The sequence below is a fragment of the Cavia porcellus genome, unplaced genomic scaffold (assembly GCF_034190915.1).
Source record: "Cavia porcellus strain 051 isolate PalLab524CR breed Dunkin Hartley unplaced genomic scaffold, mCavPor4.1 scaffold_61, whole genome shotgun sequence".
NCBI lineage: Eukaryota > Metazoa > Chordata > Mammalia > Rodentia > Caviidae > Cavia > Cavia porcellus.
Genome location: NW_026947544.1, coordinates 2,829,980 through 2,847,212, shown reverse-complemented (window position 1 = coordinate 2,847,212; position 17,233 = coordinate 2,829,980). Strand labels below are relative to the sequence as shown.

The window sequence follows — 17,233 nt, the reverse complement described above, 5'->3', positions numbered from 1 at the left end:
CTATTCAGTTGACCCAGCTCCCTTTGCTGAAGAGACTCTACTGTTATTGTTGATTTGTCCTGGTACCTTTGTCAAAAATCAGTTTGTTTATATCAGGAATCTCAATTTTATTTCATTAATTTATGTGTCTGACCTTCTGCCAACATGTAACTAATTGATTTTCCTAATGTATACTATCAGAAACTCTTAAGTCCTACAATTTTGTCCTTTATGAAATGATTTTGTCTATTATCGGTCCTTTTTGTATTTGTATATACATTTTTAGATCAGCTTGTTAGTTTTAGTAAAGATTTTTATGATTCTGACAAGACTTGCATTGCATCTCTAGATAAATTTGGAGAGAATTGTCGTCTTAGCAATGCTGATGATTCCAATCCATAAACATGAAATGAATTTCCATTTTTTATATCTTCTTAAATTTCTTACTCTTCAATGTGCAAATATTTCATTTCTTTTGTTAAACTTATTCATATCCCTTTTGATGCTATTGTGAATTGAATTGTGTGCTTAATTTTATTTTCACATTGGTCTTCTCTAGTTATAAAAATACAATTTACTTTATATACTAAAAAAAAAAAGTAAAGGAGATCCTTGAAATGATTAAAGTGTGTTGTGCGGATATCACAATGAAACTCATTGTGTATAACTAATAGAAAAAATTGCTAAACATAAGAATTGAAGAAAGATGCTTTAATCATTGGTGATTTTTGTGGATAGTAGTATAATAACATCCTAATCATGTCCATCTCCAAATGCCTGGAACCTTACAATATGGACATCTAATCATAGTTGTCTTTGCAGACATAAATATAACTGTGACCTTAAATGTCTCAAAAACTGCCTTTAATATCCCACTGTGATCATATGTATCCTTAACATATAGAACATTTTCTAGCATACATCAGAAAAAGAAAAACTATCAAAGCACCCAAAAAAGAAATTATTCAAAGCTACTGGCTTTGAATGAAGATAGAGCAAAAATATCATGAGTCACAGGAAATATCAGATCTCTAAAAGTTATTACTAAATAAAATATACAGTTTTTTATTCTCTTAAAGAAAGCAAACCAATGAGAGAATTGTGATATTTACCAGTAAGACACAGTAAACTTCTGTACTACCTTAAAAATAGGTATGTGTTAAGGCCTTAAATTTATAACTAGCAAGGATAACAAAATAAAAATAATTATAGAATTAGAAAAGATATTCACAGATCATTTTATTTTAGATTTTTCAAACTTTTATATATTTAAATAAGTGAGAAATTTGTGATTATTTGTTCCACTTTAATAGTCAAATAAAATATAATCAAGATCAGTTGAGAAGTTCTATAGCAAAAAGATTGTAATTCAGATTGTCTCCTAACAAGTTTATATAATCATTCCTAAATTTCTATTTTCTTTCCAAAATACTTTCTTCCTCTTGATCAGATTCTTTAGAACACAGCTGGAGAATAGCAAACTAATTTCAGTAGCTCATTTGAGCCAAAGTTCCAAGGAAAGAAGGAACTCACTACAATGCGATCTTATCAATAGAAAATTCCTTCCTAATTATTTATATTTGCACATTATTCACTCTGTATCACTTAAGAGGAAATATTCAATTACATTCTATTAAAGTTACAGTTTTTATAAAAGAAAAGAAAGTTACATGAGAACTAGTGTCACAATTTTGTAACAGACAAAAACATTTAACCATGAAATGGCTCTTTAAGCACTGAACATATGTTATTACTTAAATGGAGAGGTGAACAATCTACTAAAATCAATTTCACATCAAAGATAGTAAAATAGCAAATTTTTCTCACAGAAATTATTATATTCCTTGTTCTGAAGTATTTTGTGAACTCTATTAATGAAAATTCTCTATTCTAAATTTTAACTCTGAAAAGAATATTCTAACAATCATGCATGTACCTAAATATTACTGAGTTACAAAAATGTAAGTAGAGTAAAAACAAAATAAAATCACTTTCCAAGCAGAGAAAAACATTTCTCATATTATCTCTCAGGCCAAATACTCCTGAAACTATTCTTTTGCTGATACACTAATTTACACAGGATTAAGTGTATGACTTTAAAAAATACTGCAAATTATATTCAGCAAATTAGGAAAAAAGATTGTTGAGCCCCAAAATATGTAGTGGCAAGTTAAGCAAAGTAGTAATGCCAAAATAACCTGAGCAAGATGAATCAATTATAATTCTTTTTAATTTTTTATTTTAAAGAGATTAAGATAAAAGAGGACATAAAAAAGCAGATCAGAACAGAACAATTTAAACAACACAGTATGTCACCACAAGCCAACCCAATATGATAGTAGCTATCATAACGTCTCTTTCCTTCAATTAGTTGAACAAAACTGCATATGCAGTAGAATCAAACATAACAAAACAATATAAAACCCTTAAAGAGAATGAAAGTAGTACATGGCATTCAGAATCAAATAACAGAAAATGAACAGTGGTTACCATATTATCATTATCCCAGAAGAACTGAAAACATCATACCACAGTGATATATGTGCAACCATGTTTATATCAGCACAATTTGTAATAGCCAGATCTTGGAAACAACCTAAGTGTCCAACAACTGAGGAATCAATTATAATTAATGTTTCAATCTTAGAAGATCCAAGTAATTTTTTTCTTTTTCATTTTTTTATCGGTACCAAGGATCGAACTCACAACCGCCTGCTTGCAAGGCAGGTGCTTATGCCGCTGAGCTAAATCCCCAGCCATCCAAGTAATTTAATTACATCGTGAAGAAACAGAACATTTTCTCCATGTTATTAGTTATCAAACAGTGGGCAACTGTACTTTTTAATGAGTGTTAGTGTTGTCATGTTGTGTTTGATGCTACATTATACGAGGTTATACTCGAATATTTCAATAAAAGAGACTGTTATGTCAGGTTATCTTGTGGTGAAACACTATGTTGCTTAAATTGTTCTGTTCTGACCTGTGTTATTATGTTGTTTTGTCCTCTTTTATCTTAATCTCCTTTTTTAAATTATTTTAATAAAAATAAAAAAGTATTAGCAGTAGGGTTAACTTGCTACCTATAAATATAGGTAGTTTCTCTCTGCCACTCTCATATTATTTCCTCTTTCTCATTATATGAATCAGAATAAATTTTCCTAAAAATTCTTTTGTGTCCACTCACCTTATTTACACTGCACAATTCACAAGTACATTTATAAATTCATGAACTCTGGAGAAACTATCATTTAAAGACACACTTTAAATTATCTTAAATTAATTTATTTTGTCCTTTATTACCTTACTGTTTCTTCTTTACAATTTTTTTCTGTATCTGCTTAAAAAGTTTGCCTTTCTTTTTGTTTGTTTTTTCTTTCACTCCATAAAAATTATTAGAATATTGCTTTATATCTTTAAACAAAATTCACATCACAGTTTACAATGTGATACAGTCAGTATTTAAAAAAATAAATTTTCATTACTAAGAATAATACTCATTTAATTTTCATTCTAATCTCATGTAGATAGCATTATAGCTGTCTATGATTTTACACACAATAAAATAAACAATCATACCTCAATCTATACTGAAAATGAATGAAAACCCATATGAATTTGTAGCCTAAATTTTAATTATTGATATATTATCTTTAATAGATGTTTTCTTCACAAATTGTTTAACTATGGAATATTTCTAATACACACATATAGATAATAGATGATAGGCAGATAGAAAGATGATAGATATACATACAAGTTTATTCAGTATTTTTAAACTTTTTTTGAAATAATAATTACAGGGTACATATTCAGTATTCATTTAATGATTCAATAAAGAAAATTTGTAAGGTATTTCTCATAACTATTTTAAATGGGGTTATGTAATAAATAAATTCACATACTATAATGAAGTGATATAAGAGCATCAACTTACATTTTAAGATTTTATTACCTTTTATTATGTTTATGATCTATTACTCAACCTAAGTAATTTTGTGCATACATACTATGGTATAATTATTTTTACTTCCTTTTCCATTTATCATTCATTCCCCTACTTTCTCTGATTACCTATATCCAAAGATTCTACCTCCTCTTTCTTATCACTTTATCTTCAATTTGACCTTTAACTTATTTATATTGTGGATTTCTTATGTAAGAGAAATCACACAATGTTTAACTTTATATGTCTGATGTATTTCACTTAGAATTGTCATTTCAAAAGTCAACAATTTTCTTTTAAATGACTAAAATTTATCCTTCTTTATGCCTGAGTAGCACTTCAACATATATTCATGCCACATTTGCTTAACTGTTCATATGTAGATGCAGATATTTATAATCAGTTGTTGTAAATTGTACTGAAAATGGCATCATTTTACTGTCTAGTTTATGGATCTCTTAGAGACATACATGTATTTTAACTTATTGTTTAATCAAATTAAACTGTTAATAACATGAGAAAAATGAAACAAAAAACAGCTAAAAGATTCTAAACCTGACACAAAAAGCAACTTGGGTTTATGAGTCAAAAAATAAGAAGTGTGTTAATACTTCATGTGCAACTGGACAAGATGGTGGGTCTTGAACTGGCCTGCACAGGTCTCACTGCTCCCTGCTGGGTTTGGCAGACTTTGGAGTTCTGGGCCTGCCAGCACCATTGGTTCCAGAGACTGGGCATCTGGAGATGGGTGTCCCTGCACCATCCCCTGAGCCCAGCTAGTTTGGGATCTTGCTCAGCCCCAGACCAGAAAATGCATGGCTTCCTGTTACACTAGATCAGCTTGGCGGGTCTTGAGTGGCCTGCCCCACACTCAGTGACCTCTAACTTTGGAGAATTGGGTGGCCAGAGTCCCCAGAGCTGAGGGAATAAGAGACGATTTCCAACAGGCCCTGAGAAAGCCTTGGAATAACACTTGAAACACAGAAACATGGACAAATAACAAAATGAAAGACAAATTACAATCTCAAACCTCCAGTCCATCCAAAGAAACTTTGGGAACTATGTACATGGAAGAAAATATATGCCATACACCTGAAATATACAACATAATAGCAAATGAAATAAAGAAGCAAATCCAGGAAGCTTTAAAGGAAGTCAAACTAGAAATACTCTCTGAGGTAAAGGAAGAAATGATGAAAGAAATGAAGGGGATGCTGAACACATCTAAAGAAGACACAGTTTAAAAATTGAAGGAACTAAACAAAAAGAATTCCTGGATGAACAATATAAGAAAGAATACATAAAGCAGATGCAAAGAGATATACAGGAAAGCAAAAATTCCATTGAAAGTTGTAAAAGCTGCCTGAATGAAAGTGAAGATAGAATTTCAGACCTTGAAGACAAGATTTCAGCTAGTAAACAGGAAAAGAAAACTCTTTTAAAATAACAAGAAATCAGGAAATAAGAATTCAATAGTTTCAGGATGATGCAAACAAAAACAACATAAGATGGATAGGGACTAATGAAAAAAGGGACAACATAAAGGATGTCAAGAGAATATTTAGAGAGGTAATAGAAGAAAATTTCCCAAACATGAGATTGGAAACTGATATCAGGATCAGTGAAGCATATAGAATTCCAAATAGCCATAACAAAAATAAAAATTCACCCAGACACATAATAATCACCATCCCAAAAATCCAATGAAACAATAGAATGTTAAAAGCTATGAGAGAGAAAAGACAGATCACCTATAAAGGAAAAACCCACCAGAATCACACCAGATTTCTCAGCACAAACAATAAAGTCAAGAAGAGCATGGAGTGAAGCATTTCAGATACTAAAAGAAAATGATTTCCAACCTAGACTGATGTACCCTGAAAAACTGTCCTTCAAAAACTGATGGAGAAATAAGATAATTCCGTGACAAACAACAGCTGAAAAACTTCATGATCACCAAGCTAAACCTGCAAAGAATACTGAAAGGCAATTAACATATACTTAGGAAAAAACCGCTAAGCAAAGCACACAGTTAAACAGAATGGGAAGATACAGATGCAACAACAGAACTATAACATGCCAACCATTAACCAACATCTAATAGTTATAGACATTAATGTAAATGGTCTCAAAGGACCAGTTAAAAGAAACAGACTGGCAGAATGGATCAAAAAACAAAATTCAAACATACACTGTCTACAAGAAACGCATCTAACCCAAAAGGATACTCACAGACTGAAAGTCAAAGTATGGAAAACAATATTTCATGCAACAGAAACTGAAAATAAAGCAGGGATAGCATTACTGTTTGCAGACAATGTGAACTTCAAACCAATAATGAGCAGAAGAGATAAAGAAGGTGATTACATACTGGTATGGGAAAACTTCAAGAGGAATAGATAACAATCCCAAATATATATATACACCAAATTCCAGAGCAACAAGTTATATTAAAAAAGTATTAACAGAAATGAATACCATATTAGCAGTAATACAAATATAACACACTTTAACACACCATTGACACCAAGGGATAGATCAACCAAAGAGAAAATCAACAAAGAAAGAACAGAACAGAATCACACCTGTGAGCAAATGGACTTGATAGACATATACAGAGTTCCATCCAACAACATCAGAATGCACATTCTACTCAGCAGTACATGAGGCATTCTCTAACATAGACCATATATTAGCTCATAGAATATACTTTAATAAATGTAGAAAAATTGAAATTTTCCCTTGAATATTATGGGATCAAAGCACTATGAAATTAGAAATTAATAGTAAAAGAGACTACAAAAATCCCACAACACATGGAAACAATAACACTGTTGAATAATCAGTGGGTCACAGTAATAATTAAAGAACTTAAACAATACCTACAAGCAAGTGAAAATACAAATACAACTTACTGGAATCTGTGGGATGCAATGAAATCTGTTCTCAGAGGAAATTTTATTGCATTGAGTTCCCACATCAGGAAAACAAAATGAATAAAAATAAATAATCTGACACTACACCTTAAAAATCCAAAAAAAAGAAGAGCAAGTCAAGCCCAAAGCCAAAAGAAGGCAGAATAATATAAAAACCAGAGCACAAATTAATGCAATAGAGACTAAGAAAACAATCCAAAGAAACAATAAATCAGAGTTGGTTCTTTGAAAAAATAAATAAAATTGATAACTCCATAATCAACCTTATTTAAAAAGGGAAGAAAAGGTTCAAATTCATGCAATAAGGAATGAAAAAGGTGAAATCACTACTGTATTTCTATAGAAATACAAATCATCAACATCTATTTTGAAAACTCCTACTTCCATATTTTTGATAACACAGAAGAAACTGACAGATCCCTAGAAACATATGAAGTACCAAAGCAAGGTCAGGAAGATGTAAAACTGCTGAATAACTCAATTTCGATAATGAAATAGAAAATATAATTAAATCCTTATCTACAAAGAAGAGGCCAGTCCCAGAAGGATTCCCTGCAGATTTTACAAGAAGTACAAAGAAGACTTAATGCTAACAATCCTTAAAATCTTCAATGAAATTGAAAGGGAAGCAATACTATCTAAGTCATTCTTGGAAGCATATGTCGATGTCGCTCCTGGCCTGCAGGAAGAACACGCGACAGATTCTGACAGTGTGCAACCTTGCCTTTATTTGTCTCCACGTGGGCCCCGCGAGGCCTCCTCTCTGTCACCAGCCCTTTCTCGCCGGTGGACTTTCTCTATCTCTCTTTGTGCTTCCTCTGTGCTTCTCTCTTGTGGCGGGAGAGGCATTTACTTTTATAGGGTAACAGTGGCCAATCAGTTCAAAGCACGCGATGCGGGCTGATTGGCTAACATCAGCTGTTGCTAGGCAGACTATCTTACAGAGCGGGTTGTTTAAGTCGCCAGCACAATCAGGGGGCAGGAAGCAGGCGCCAACTTGACTCACTCAATGGGAGGGGCAATCTAGCTCAGGCTCCGCCCCCACCCACAGGCCCTACGTCCGCCAAGTAAGGCGACCGGTGTCGGCGGCTCCCAACATCTCCCCCTATTTTATTTACTTTGAATGAATGTATGCATCGCAGCCCGCCCTGGATCGAGTGCAGAGGCTTATGCCCTGTGTTGAGGCCCACCGTAGGCCCTTGGCTTGGACCCTGGTCGGCCGTCCCCGGGTCCACCAAGGCCTTGAGACCCTCGTCCTTTTTCCAGGGCCAGGAGTGAACTGGACGGAACCTGGATGCACATAGGCATGCACTCATGCCCCTCTGTGCGATCCCCTCGAAGAGACATCTAGATCTGGGCAGATTCTAGTAATCCAGCGGCTTTCGTGCAGTATGGGGTAGGGCCTGGCTTAGGTCGAGTCGTGCTGGGGAGGCACGCTCTTAACCGTCATTGACTCACCTACCCTGCTGTGTAGTGTCAATAGGGAAGGAGTGCTGAAGACCCGCCACATCTAGACCCGGTCGTAGGCCAGTCGAGCGAGCCATGCGTAAGCCTGGGGGTCATTGTGCCCATCACGGGCTGCTGCCAGGGCCGCATGGGCAACCAGGCGTACTTGACGCCGGGCCGCCGCAAGGCGCCCATTAATAAATGATGTGACCCATAGGAGCAAGCATGGTCCTATAAGTAAGAGCAGAAGCAAGGAGCACAGGGGACCTAACAATGGTAAAATATAGGGGAGCAAGCCATTCCAGGCTCCCCAAAAGGGGTTGTCTTGTAGTTCTTTTCTTCTCTTTTCTAGGTCTTCTTGCAGTTTCTTTAATCGGTCTCGAACGATTCCGGACTTGTTGGCATAAAAGCAGCATCTTTCCTGTAAGGCAATACAGATACCTCCCCTCTCTACAGTGAGTAGATCTAGGCCCCTTCTATTCTGCAGAACAACCTCTGCAAGGGAATCAATTTGATCTTGTATCTCCTGAAGGGTTCTCTCAACTATAGACATGTCTTCTATCAATTGCTTGGATAACTGAGTATATTTGGTTAATGAAACTCCTAGGCCCGCAGTCCCGGCGGCCAGGGCTCCAGTTATCCCCAGACCAGCCAAGAGAGGTAAAATCAGTACATCTCTCTTATGTCTTTTTATAAAGGTGTCCACAGCTGGGATGGGCATGGGTTGGTCCCCAGGGACAATACCAATGTCAGGCAACAAGTAAGCTAGGCCACATAGGCCGGTCCAATTACTGGGCAGGTAGGTATAAGCATGACCATTGCCGCAAGCAAATACTTTGCCAAAGGGGGCACATAGCGGCGAGCTACTACTTACATTGGTTATGGACTCACACGAGGCGACTGCCAGCGCTCCAACAACAATATCATAACTATTATTTTGTGGGTACTTTTGGAAACAGGATGCATTAAACTGTCCCATAAACTGGACCCGAAATGGAGGCCCATGTGAGCAATTATAGGGTGTGCTATAATTGTAAGGTTCACTTTCATAGTCTCTAAACGGCATGGCCAGCGGCCATGATTCTCCCATCATCATACACAGCCAACAATCGGAGGCCAGCCCTGGGTCAGTAAGATTGAGTGCTTTGTGGGTAGCCTCTAATATGGATTCAGTAGCGAGGTCAAGGTTAATGCCTCGGGATTTTGGGCGTAGGAGTGGATGGTAATTGACTTCAGGGAACGGATTTAATTGTTCCCATCGCTCGATGACCTGTTCCTGCCGGTACTGGTCTTGGACCCCTCCACCATCAGAGATGTGAACGGGAGCGGTCATAGACCAACAGACCGTTTCTCCAACCTCTCCATTACAACCCGACTGCATGAATGGAGAACTGCCTACAGCAGCGGGAATATGGTTAGGGGCAACAGGGCTTTTAGTTGTAGTTAGCGTTGCCATCCAATAGGTTGTACTCTTAAGTTTGCATTGTTTTGTCTCTGTATAGCATGTAACATGCATGGATTCCTCAAACTTAGTGCAGGGACATGTGGCGAGATCACCAGGTCCTGAGGGACTCACCTTAGGCTTAAGTATGCACTGATAGGATGGTTGACTAAATCCTCCTGCAGTGGAGGGGTACACAACTGAGAATGCTGTTTTATCCCCACAATCGGTCCCTGGTCCTTTTTTGGCGCTAGGTGGTATACTGCTTACCGTGCCACCTCCGCAATCGCACGGACTGCCAAGAAGGCTCGTGCGAAGATCTATTCCAGAAGCGGGGCCCCCCAGCCCCGCATGTACCATACTTATCCTGAGGAGTGCTAGGACAACGCCCCCAATGAAAAAAGCAGCCTTTTTCGGGTTCATCTGGCTGTCAGGCCTGCTGCTGGTCTCCGGCAGGACAGGATTAGTCTTCAGTCGAAGGGCTTGTCGCACGCGTCAGTCTTTCTGGGACCCACAATGGTTCTCGTCCCGGTTCCTGCGGGAAAACACAAACCGCACCTCGGTTCCAGCTGACTACTGGATCCGGGCCCATCCATTGTCCCGTCAGGACATCTTTCCATTTTACCCATCCCTTATTGCTAGGAGATGGATTACAATGCTCCATAGCCGGGGGGTGGTTGTTATTGTTCAGGTTTAAAAAATTGTATGTGAATAGTGCCATGGATAGCCGTGCCTTTGGGGGCAGGCCCTGGCCTACTCCCCCTTTTTGTTTACATAAGATTTCTTTGAGGCTTTTATGAGCTCTTTCAATAATTCCTTGGCCTTGAGGATTATATGGGATACCATGTTTTAAGTGTACTTCCATAGTCTTACAGAACTCATTGAAGGCTTTTCCTGTATAGGCTGGTCCGTTGTCTGTCTTTAATATTTTGGGCTTGCCCCACGCGGCCCAAGCCGCTAAGCAGTGATTGATCACATTAGATACCTTTTCACCTGTCTCTGCAGTTGCGAATATAATATGAGAACAGGTGTCCATGGAGACATGGACATACTTAAGAGATCCAAATTCTGTCATGTGTGTGACATCCATTTGCCAAATATCGCCAGGGATCAACCCTCTGGGGTTAACCCCCATTGATATGGCAGGCGTGTGTGTGGCGCATGAACCGCACAGTCGCACGATGTCCCGCGCGTCAGCCCTGGAGATGCGGTACTGGTTGGCTAGCGTCCTGGCATTGACATGGAATTTGTCATGGAACTGACGGGCTTGCTCTATTGGAGATAACATATTGAAAATCCATAACGGGCGAGTGGCCGCGTCAGCAGCCGCATTGCCCTGTACCATGGGCCCTGGTAGGTGTGTATGTGCTCTTATGTGAGTGATGTATATTTTGTTGTGTCTATTTATGAGCAATGTCTGGATAGACAAAAACAAGTTAGTTACTTTGGAGGTTGGTTTAATTGGGCCTGCAGTCTCAAGGACCTGCATGGCATTGACAACATATTTTGAATCAGAAACAATATTAAGGGCCCCTGGGAACTTCTCGAGGACGGTTTGTACAATTTGTAGCTCCACCACCTGTGGTTGATCTGGTTCAAACTGTATGTTAACTGGAGGCATGCCTGAGACCACATAGGCCCCTATCCCGGTTTTTGACCCATCAGTATAGACTGTTGTTGCAGGAGTAAGGGGTGCAGGGGCGGTGATTTTTGGAAATATCACCGGATGTTGAGTAATAAACTGTAGTATAGGGTCCTTAGGGAACTGATTGTCTATCTCCCCAAGAAATACACATCTCAGGATGGCCCAAGTATCTATGCAAGCAGTCAGAGTTTTTATTTGAGAAGCGGTATAAGGCACCCGAATAGCGTGAGGCATGGAGCCAAAATGCTGGATGGCTCTACTATGTGCCTCCAGAGCCAGAGAAGCAACTGCTTCCGGGTAATGTTCAATAATCTTGGCAGGTGAAACCTTAGGGTGCACCCACAGAAGTGGTCCTTTCTGCCAAATCACTGCCATGGGCTGGGAACTGGTCTGCAACAAGCAGACCTCAAAAGGCTGTTCTGGGTCAATTCTCTGTAATGTAGCTTTGCTTAGGGCCTCTTCTATCTTCTTTAGAGCAACTCTGGCCTCTGGGGTGAACTCTCTAGGGGAGGCAATATCCGGATCCCCTCTCAGGAGATCAAACAGGGGCTTTAAGTCCGAATTAGGGATGTGCAAGTAAGGTCTGATCCAATTTATATCTCCCAGTAACTTTTGCATGTCATTTAGGGTTGTAAGATTATCTGTTCTGATGGTTACCTTCTGTGGAGAAATCGATGTAGGGGAGACTTTGGTACCCAAGTAAGTCACTATGTCTCCTCCTTGAATCTTGTCAGGGGCAATATGTAAATTAGCCTTTCTCAGGGCCTTGACCAGTTGGCCTAGCATATCCTCTAACCTATTTATGTCCTTCGCACTGATCAGCAGATCATCCATGTAATGAATGCACCTAACTCTGGGGAAGGCTTTGCGTAGGGGGGCCAGTAGGGAATCAAGGTAAATCTGACACATAGTGGGACTGTTGGCCATACCTTGGGGCAGCGTTATCCACTCGTATCTGAGATCAGGGCTTTCTTGGTTAATGGTGGGTAAGGTAAAGGCGAACCTATGGGTGTCCTCTGGATGCAGGGGGATTGAGAAGAAACAGTCTCTAAGATCTATAACATAAACTGGCCAGGACTGAGGGATGGCTGAGAGAGCTGGCAGCCCCCTCTGGACCGCCCCCAGGGGCTGCATCTGCGCGTTGACCGCCCTTAGATCATGGAGCAGCCTCCACTTACCTGATTTCTTTCTAATAACAAAAACAGGGGTATTCCAAGGGGAGGTTGATGGCTTTATGTGCCCTGCCTGAAGCTGGGTTTTGACTATCTCGGTTAATGCTAAAAGCTTCTCCTTGGGTAGGGGCCACTGAGGTACCCAAACCGGATTCAGGGACTTCCAAGTGATCTTAATTGGAGTAGGCAGGAGAACTTCCTCATCGGCCCCTAGGAAAAACCCAGCCCGTGTCTACCTTCCCTTTTTTCTACAGGTACGGGAGATGTCCGGCCCTGCAGGGTAGAGCCCAGGCCCTTGCCAGGGACATATCCCTGATTCTTAAGTATACTCTTGGCTTGGGGAGAGCAGGTGGATGTAAGAGTGACATCCATCTGAGTGAGGATGTCTCTTCCCCACAAAGATACCGGCAGCTGTAGAACAAAAGGTTGAAAATGTCCTTGGTGACCCTCCTCATCACACCAAGGCAGGGTCACGGCACTAACCTGGGGGGCAGCCACCATCCCCAACCCTTGGAGTGTGTTATCAGCTGTATTGGTGGGCCAGCTAGAAGGCCAGTCCCTCTTGGAGACAATGGAGCGGTCTGCCCCTGTATCCAGGAGTCCTGTTATATTTCTACCATTAACCCTGAGCGAGAGCATGGGTCTTTTATCAAGAGTCATATGAAGTCCTTCAAAAATTTCTCCAGAGGAGCCAAAACCCTGATCCCCTCTAACCCGTTGTCTAGACTGGAATCTCTCATGGAGACTGGGGAGCAATAAAAGTTGTGCTATCTTATCCCCCTCATTAATCACCATGGTCCCTACATGAGATTGGACCATAATCTTAATGTTTCCTGTGTAGTCTGAGTCTATAACCCCAGGGAGCATGGTAAGGCCCCGGAGGGCTGTGGAGGACCGTCCAATCACTAAACCAACTGACTTTTCAGGTAGCGGTCCTTTGAAGGTGGTCCCGACCACCTGAACGCCCATATCGGGCGCTAATAGGAGTCTGGAGGCGACACAGAGGTCCACGCCTGCTGACCCAGGGGTAGCCCTTGTGGAGGGCTGCCACCTTGTGTTGTCCTGTCTAGGGGGCGGGGGCCCGTCCGTAAGGAGGGCCCCCTCTGGCCGTTTTTTGGCTCCTGAATCCCCCTGCCACTAATACGGTTTCCCTGGGCATCAAAAACTGATCTGCAATCTTTCGCTTTGTGTGTTCCCTTCCTGCATCGTTCGCACACGCCTATTGGCCCTTCCCGTGTATTAACACTGTGCGGACAGTCTCTCCTAATATGCCCTGGTTCCCCGCAGCCAAAACATCCTTTGGGCTTACGATCTCGCTTAGGTCCAGAAGCATCCTTAGCTTGTGCTGTCGCGGCTACAAAGGCCGCCGCAAGCTTTGCTGCAGTCATCTGCCCTCCAATCTCCCTACAAATCCTAATCCAAGCATTGAGATCCTTGTTTTTATGCGGGGCAAGAGCCGCTTTGCACTCTGTTGTGCATTGTTCAAAAATGAGTTGTTTGATCAGGGGCTTTGCCACCTCTTGGTCTGAAAAAACTTTATCGCCCGCGTCTTGCATCCTAGCCACGAAATCAACAAATGGCTCTGTGGCACCCTGCACTATCTTTGAAAGGCATAATGAGGCCGCCCCCACACCGTTCACCTGTTTCCATGTGCGGAGCCCAATATTAGAGATTTGGTCATACACCTCATTGGGGAACTGAGTTTGGTCATCCCTATATTTACCTGAGCCCTGGAGCATATCTTCGTTCCACCTTGCATGCCCCCTGCTAACATTCTTTTCTGCTTGCTCGATGGCAAACTCGGCATACCAGGCTTGCCAATCAAGATAACTACCCGAAGGAAGGCATGCCTTGGCCAGCTGCATCCAATCACCTGGTGTAAGAGGCTGAGAGGCAAGATTCTCTAGCATAGCTATAGTATAAGGAGCTGTGGGCCCGAAGGTTGTGACAGCGCTTTTTAATTCTCTAATCTGTTTTATTTCAAACGGTTCCCAAACATTGCGCCCTTGGCCTGGGGCCATTTGCACAGGATATACTCCATAAAGACCGTAATCCATTCCTTGCATCGGTGGATCCCCTCCGGGCCATCGTTCACCCCTCCATAACCGCCCATGAAAATATCGTCCGCCCCGCGGCGCAGCATCATAAGACGGCGGTCGCGACAGAGTGGAACGGGGCGTCACTTCCTGTGCCGGCTGAGAGAAGGGCGGGTTCCCTGTAGCGGCCTCTCGGCGGGGAGCCACTTCTGGAAAAGAGCTCCAGGGCGGGGCGGATGGCTCTCTGTCTCCTCCCCGCCAGAGAGCGCTCAGGGGCCCTTTCTCCTCTCTCTGCTTTTCCCGGGCGGCGCACGCACACAATTCCAATTCACGGCGCAACTCGGCATAGGGGTTTTTGGCCTCTCGGCTTCCTGCCCCACCTTCTGGTTCCTCCTCGCTATCTAAGTCGGAGGACTCTAGAGCTTGGGTGTCCTCTATCTTTCCCTGGATTTTTTCCCCCTGGACAGATCCCTCCCGAGAGCATTCCGACTTTGCCTGCTCAAAAGCCTTGCGTGCGTCTATGATTTCCGCGTCTCTAACTGCTGACGGGAACCCCTTCCCCTCCCCTTCAAGGCACGCATGTATCATTTCCCACAGGGGGCGAATAGCCGGCGAAATATCCCCTTCCAGTTCCGCCGAGGCGAGGTCCCCGCCTAACTTCTCCCATGACGGCAGGTTTAAATGCCCCGTGGGTAAAAACCAGGGAGCTACCCTATCTACCTCTGCTATGAATAGTTCCAGTGTTTTTTGACCTACCCTGAGGTCTCTAGCTTTTAAAAGCTTTCTAAGGGCCTTTACCAAGGGCCGCGCCTCCGCGCTCGGTAAATTACCCATCTCTAACCTCTAAGGGCTGTAACTCACCGCGTGTGACTTAAAGAACCCGTCACCTACGCGTGAGCCTGAGGGGAGTCTAAAAGCCCTGTAGGTGCGTGCCACCCAGAGCCCAGGCTTATCCCCAACTCACCTGTCCGGCAGCACCACGCTGGAGTGTTGCACACCACCGCCGTGTCTCGGGGTTGATCAGTCCCCGTGCGGGTCACCAAATGTCGATGTCGCTCCTGGCCTGCAGGAAGAACACGCGACAGATTCTGACAGTGTGCAACCTTGCCTTTATTTGTCTCCACGTGGGCCCCGCGAGGCCTCCTCTCTGTCACCAGCCCTTTCTCGCCGGTGGACTTTCTCTATCTCTCTTTGTGCTTCCTCTGTGCTTCTCTCTTGTGGCGGGAGAGGCATTTACTTTTATAGGGTAACAGTGGCCAATCAGTTCAAAGCGCGCGATGCGGGCTGATTGGCTAACATCAGCTGTTGCTAGGCAGACTATCTTACAGAGCGGGTTGTTTAAGTCGCCAGCACAATCAGGGGGCAGGAAGCAGGCGCCAACTTGACTCACTCAATGGGAGGGGCAATCTAGCTCAGGCTCCGCCCCCACCCACAGGCCCTACGTCCGCCAAGTAAGGCGACCGGTGTCGGCGGCTCCCAACAAGCATATATTACTCTAATAACAAAACCTGAGAAAGACCAAACTAAAAAAGAGAACTACAGACCAATCTCCCTAATGAACATAGATGCAAAAATCCTCAATAAAATATTGGCAAGTAGGATGCAGAAAATCATCAAGAACATTATAATCCATGAAGAAGTGGGATTCATCCTAGGCATCCAGGGATGGTACAACGTATGTAAATCAATAAATGGAATCCACCATATCAATAAAGCCAAAAGTAAGAATCACATGATCATTTCTATAGATGCAGAAAAAGCTTTTGATAAGGTCCAACATTCATTTATGATAAGAACCTTACAGAAAATTGGAATAGATGCTCTCTCAATATAGTAAAGGGCATCTATGAAAAACCAACAGCCAGCATCATATTAAATGGCGAAAAATTGAAGACCTTTACTTTAAAATCAGGCACAAGACAAGGATATCCATATCACCACACCTATTTAATATAGAACTAGAAATACTTGCCAGAGCAATTAGACAAGAGAGAGAAATAAAAGGGGTAAAGATACAAAAAAATGAAGTTAAATTATCATTATTTGCAGATGACATGATACTCTACATAGAAGGCCCCCAAAACTCCATTGGAAGACTCTCAGATATAACAAATTAACTCAGCAATGTAGCTGAATACAAAATCATTACTCAAAAACCAATAGCATTTCTATACACTAACAACAAAATTATTGACAAAGAAATGAGAAGCCACACTCTTCACACTAGCAACCAAAAAAATAAAATACTTAGGAATTTTTCTCATGAAAGAAGTGAATGTCCTATACAGGGAAAATTATAACACGCTGAATAAAGAAATTTAAGGGGATCTCATAAAGTGGAAAAACATCCCTTGCTCATGGATAGGAAAAATATATATTGTGAAAATGGCCATTCTCTCAAAATTGTTATACAGATACTATGAAATCCCAATAAAAATACAATTAATATACCCCACAGATCTAGAGAAAACACTCCCAAAATTCATCTGGAATGAGAAGAGACTTAGAATAGCAAAAACTGTTCTAAACAGCAAGAGCAAGTCAGGAGGCATCACAAGCCATGACTTGAAGTTATGCTACAAAGCAACTGTAGTAAAATCAACATGGTACTGGAATCAAAACAGAGGTGAAGATC

The 17,233-nt window shown here is 41.4% G+C and overlaps 1 protein-coding gene across 1 annotated transcript; it reads right to left on the bottom strand.

Moving 5' to 3' along the window:
- Positions 1-8,347: 8,347 nt before the first annotated feature.
- On the bottom strand, positions 8,348-15,799 carry LOC134475118 (syncytin-1-like). Its single transcript, XM_063244509.1, has 2 exons — positions 15,563-15,799; positions 8,348-10,280 (listed from the first exon to the last, which is right to left on the bottom strand). Exon 2 carries the CDS (start codon positions 10,166-10,168, stop codon positions 8,369-8,371), a length of 1,800 nt encoding a protein of 599 aa, XP_063100579.1. The 5' UTR covers positions 10,169-10,280; positions 15,563-15,799; the 3' UTR covers positions 8,348-8,368.
- Between the last annotated feature and the right edge of the window lie 1,434 nt (positions 15,800-17,233).

Excerpts from the sequence above, each read along its gene's own strand:
- LOC134475118 (XM_063244509.1), bottom strand. The coding sequence starts at position 10,168 with ATGAACCCGAAAAAGGCTGCTTTTTTCATTGGGGGCGTTGTCCTAGCA.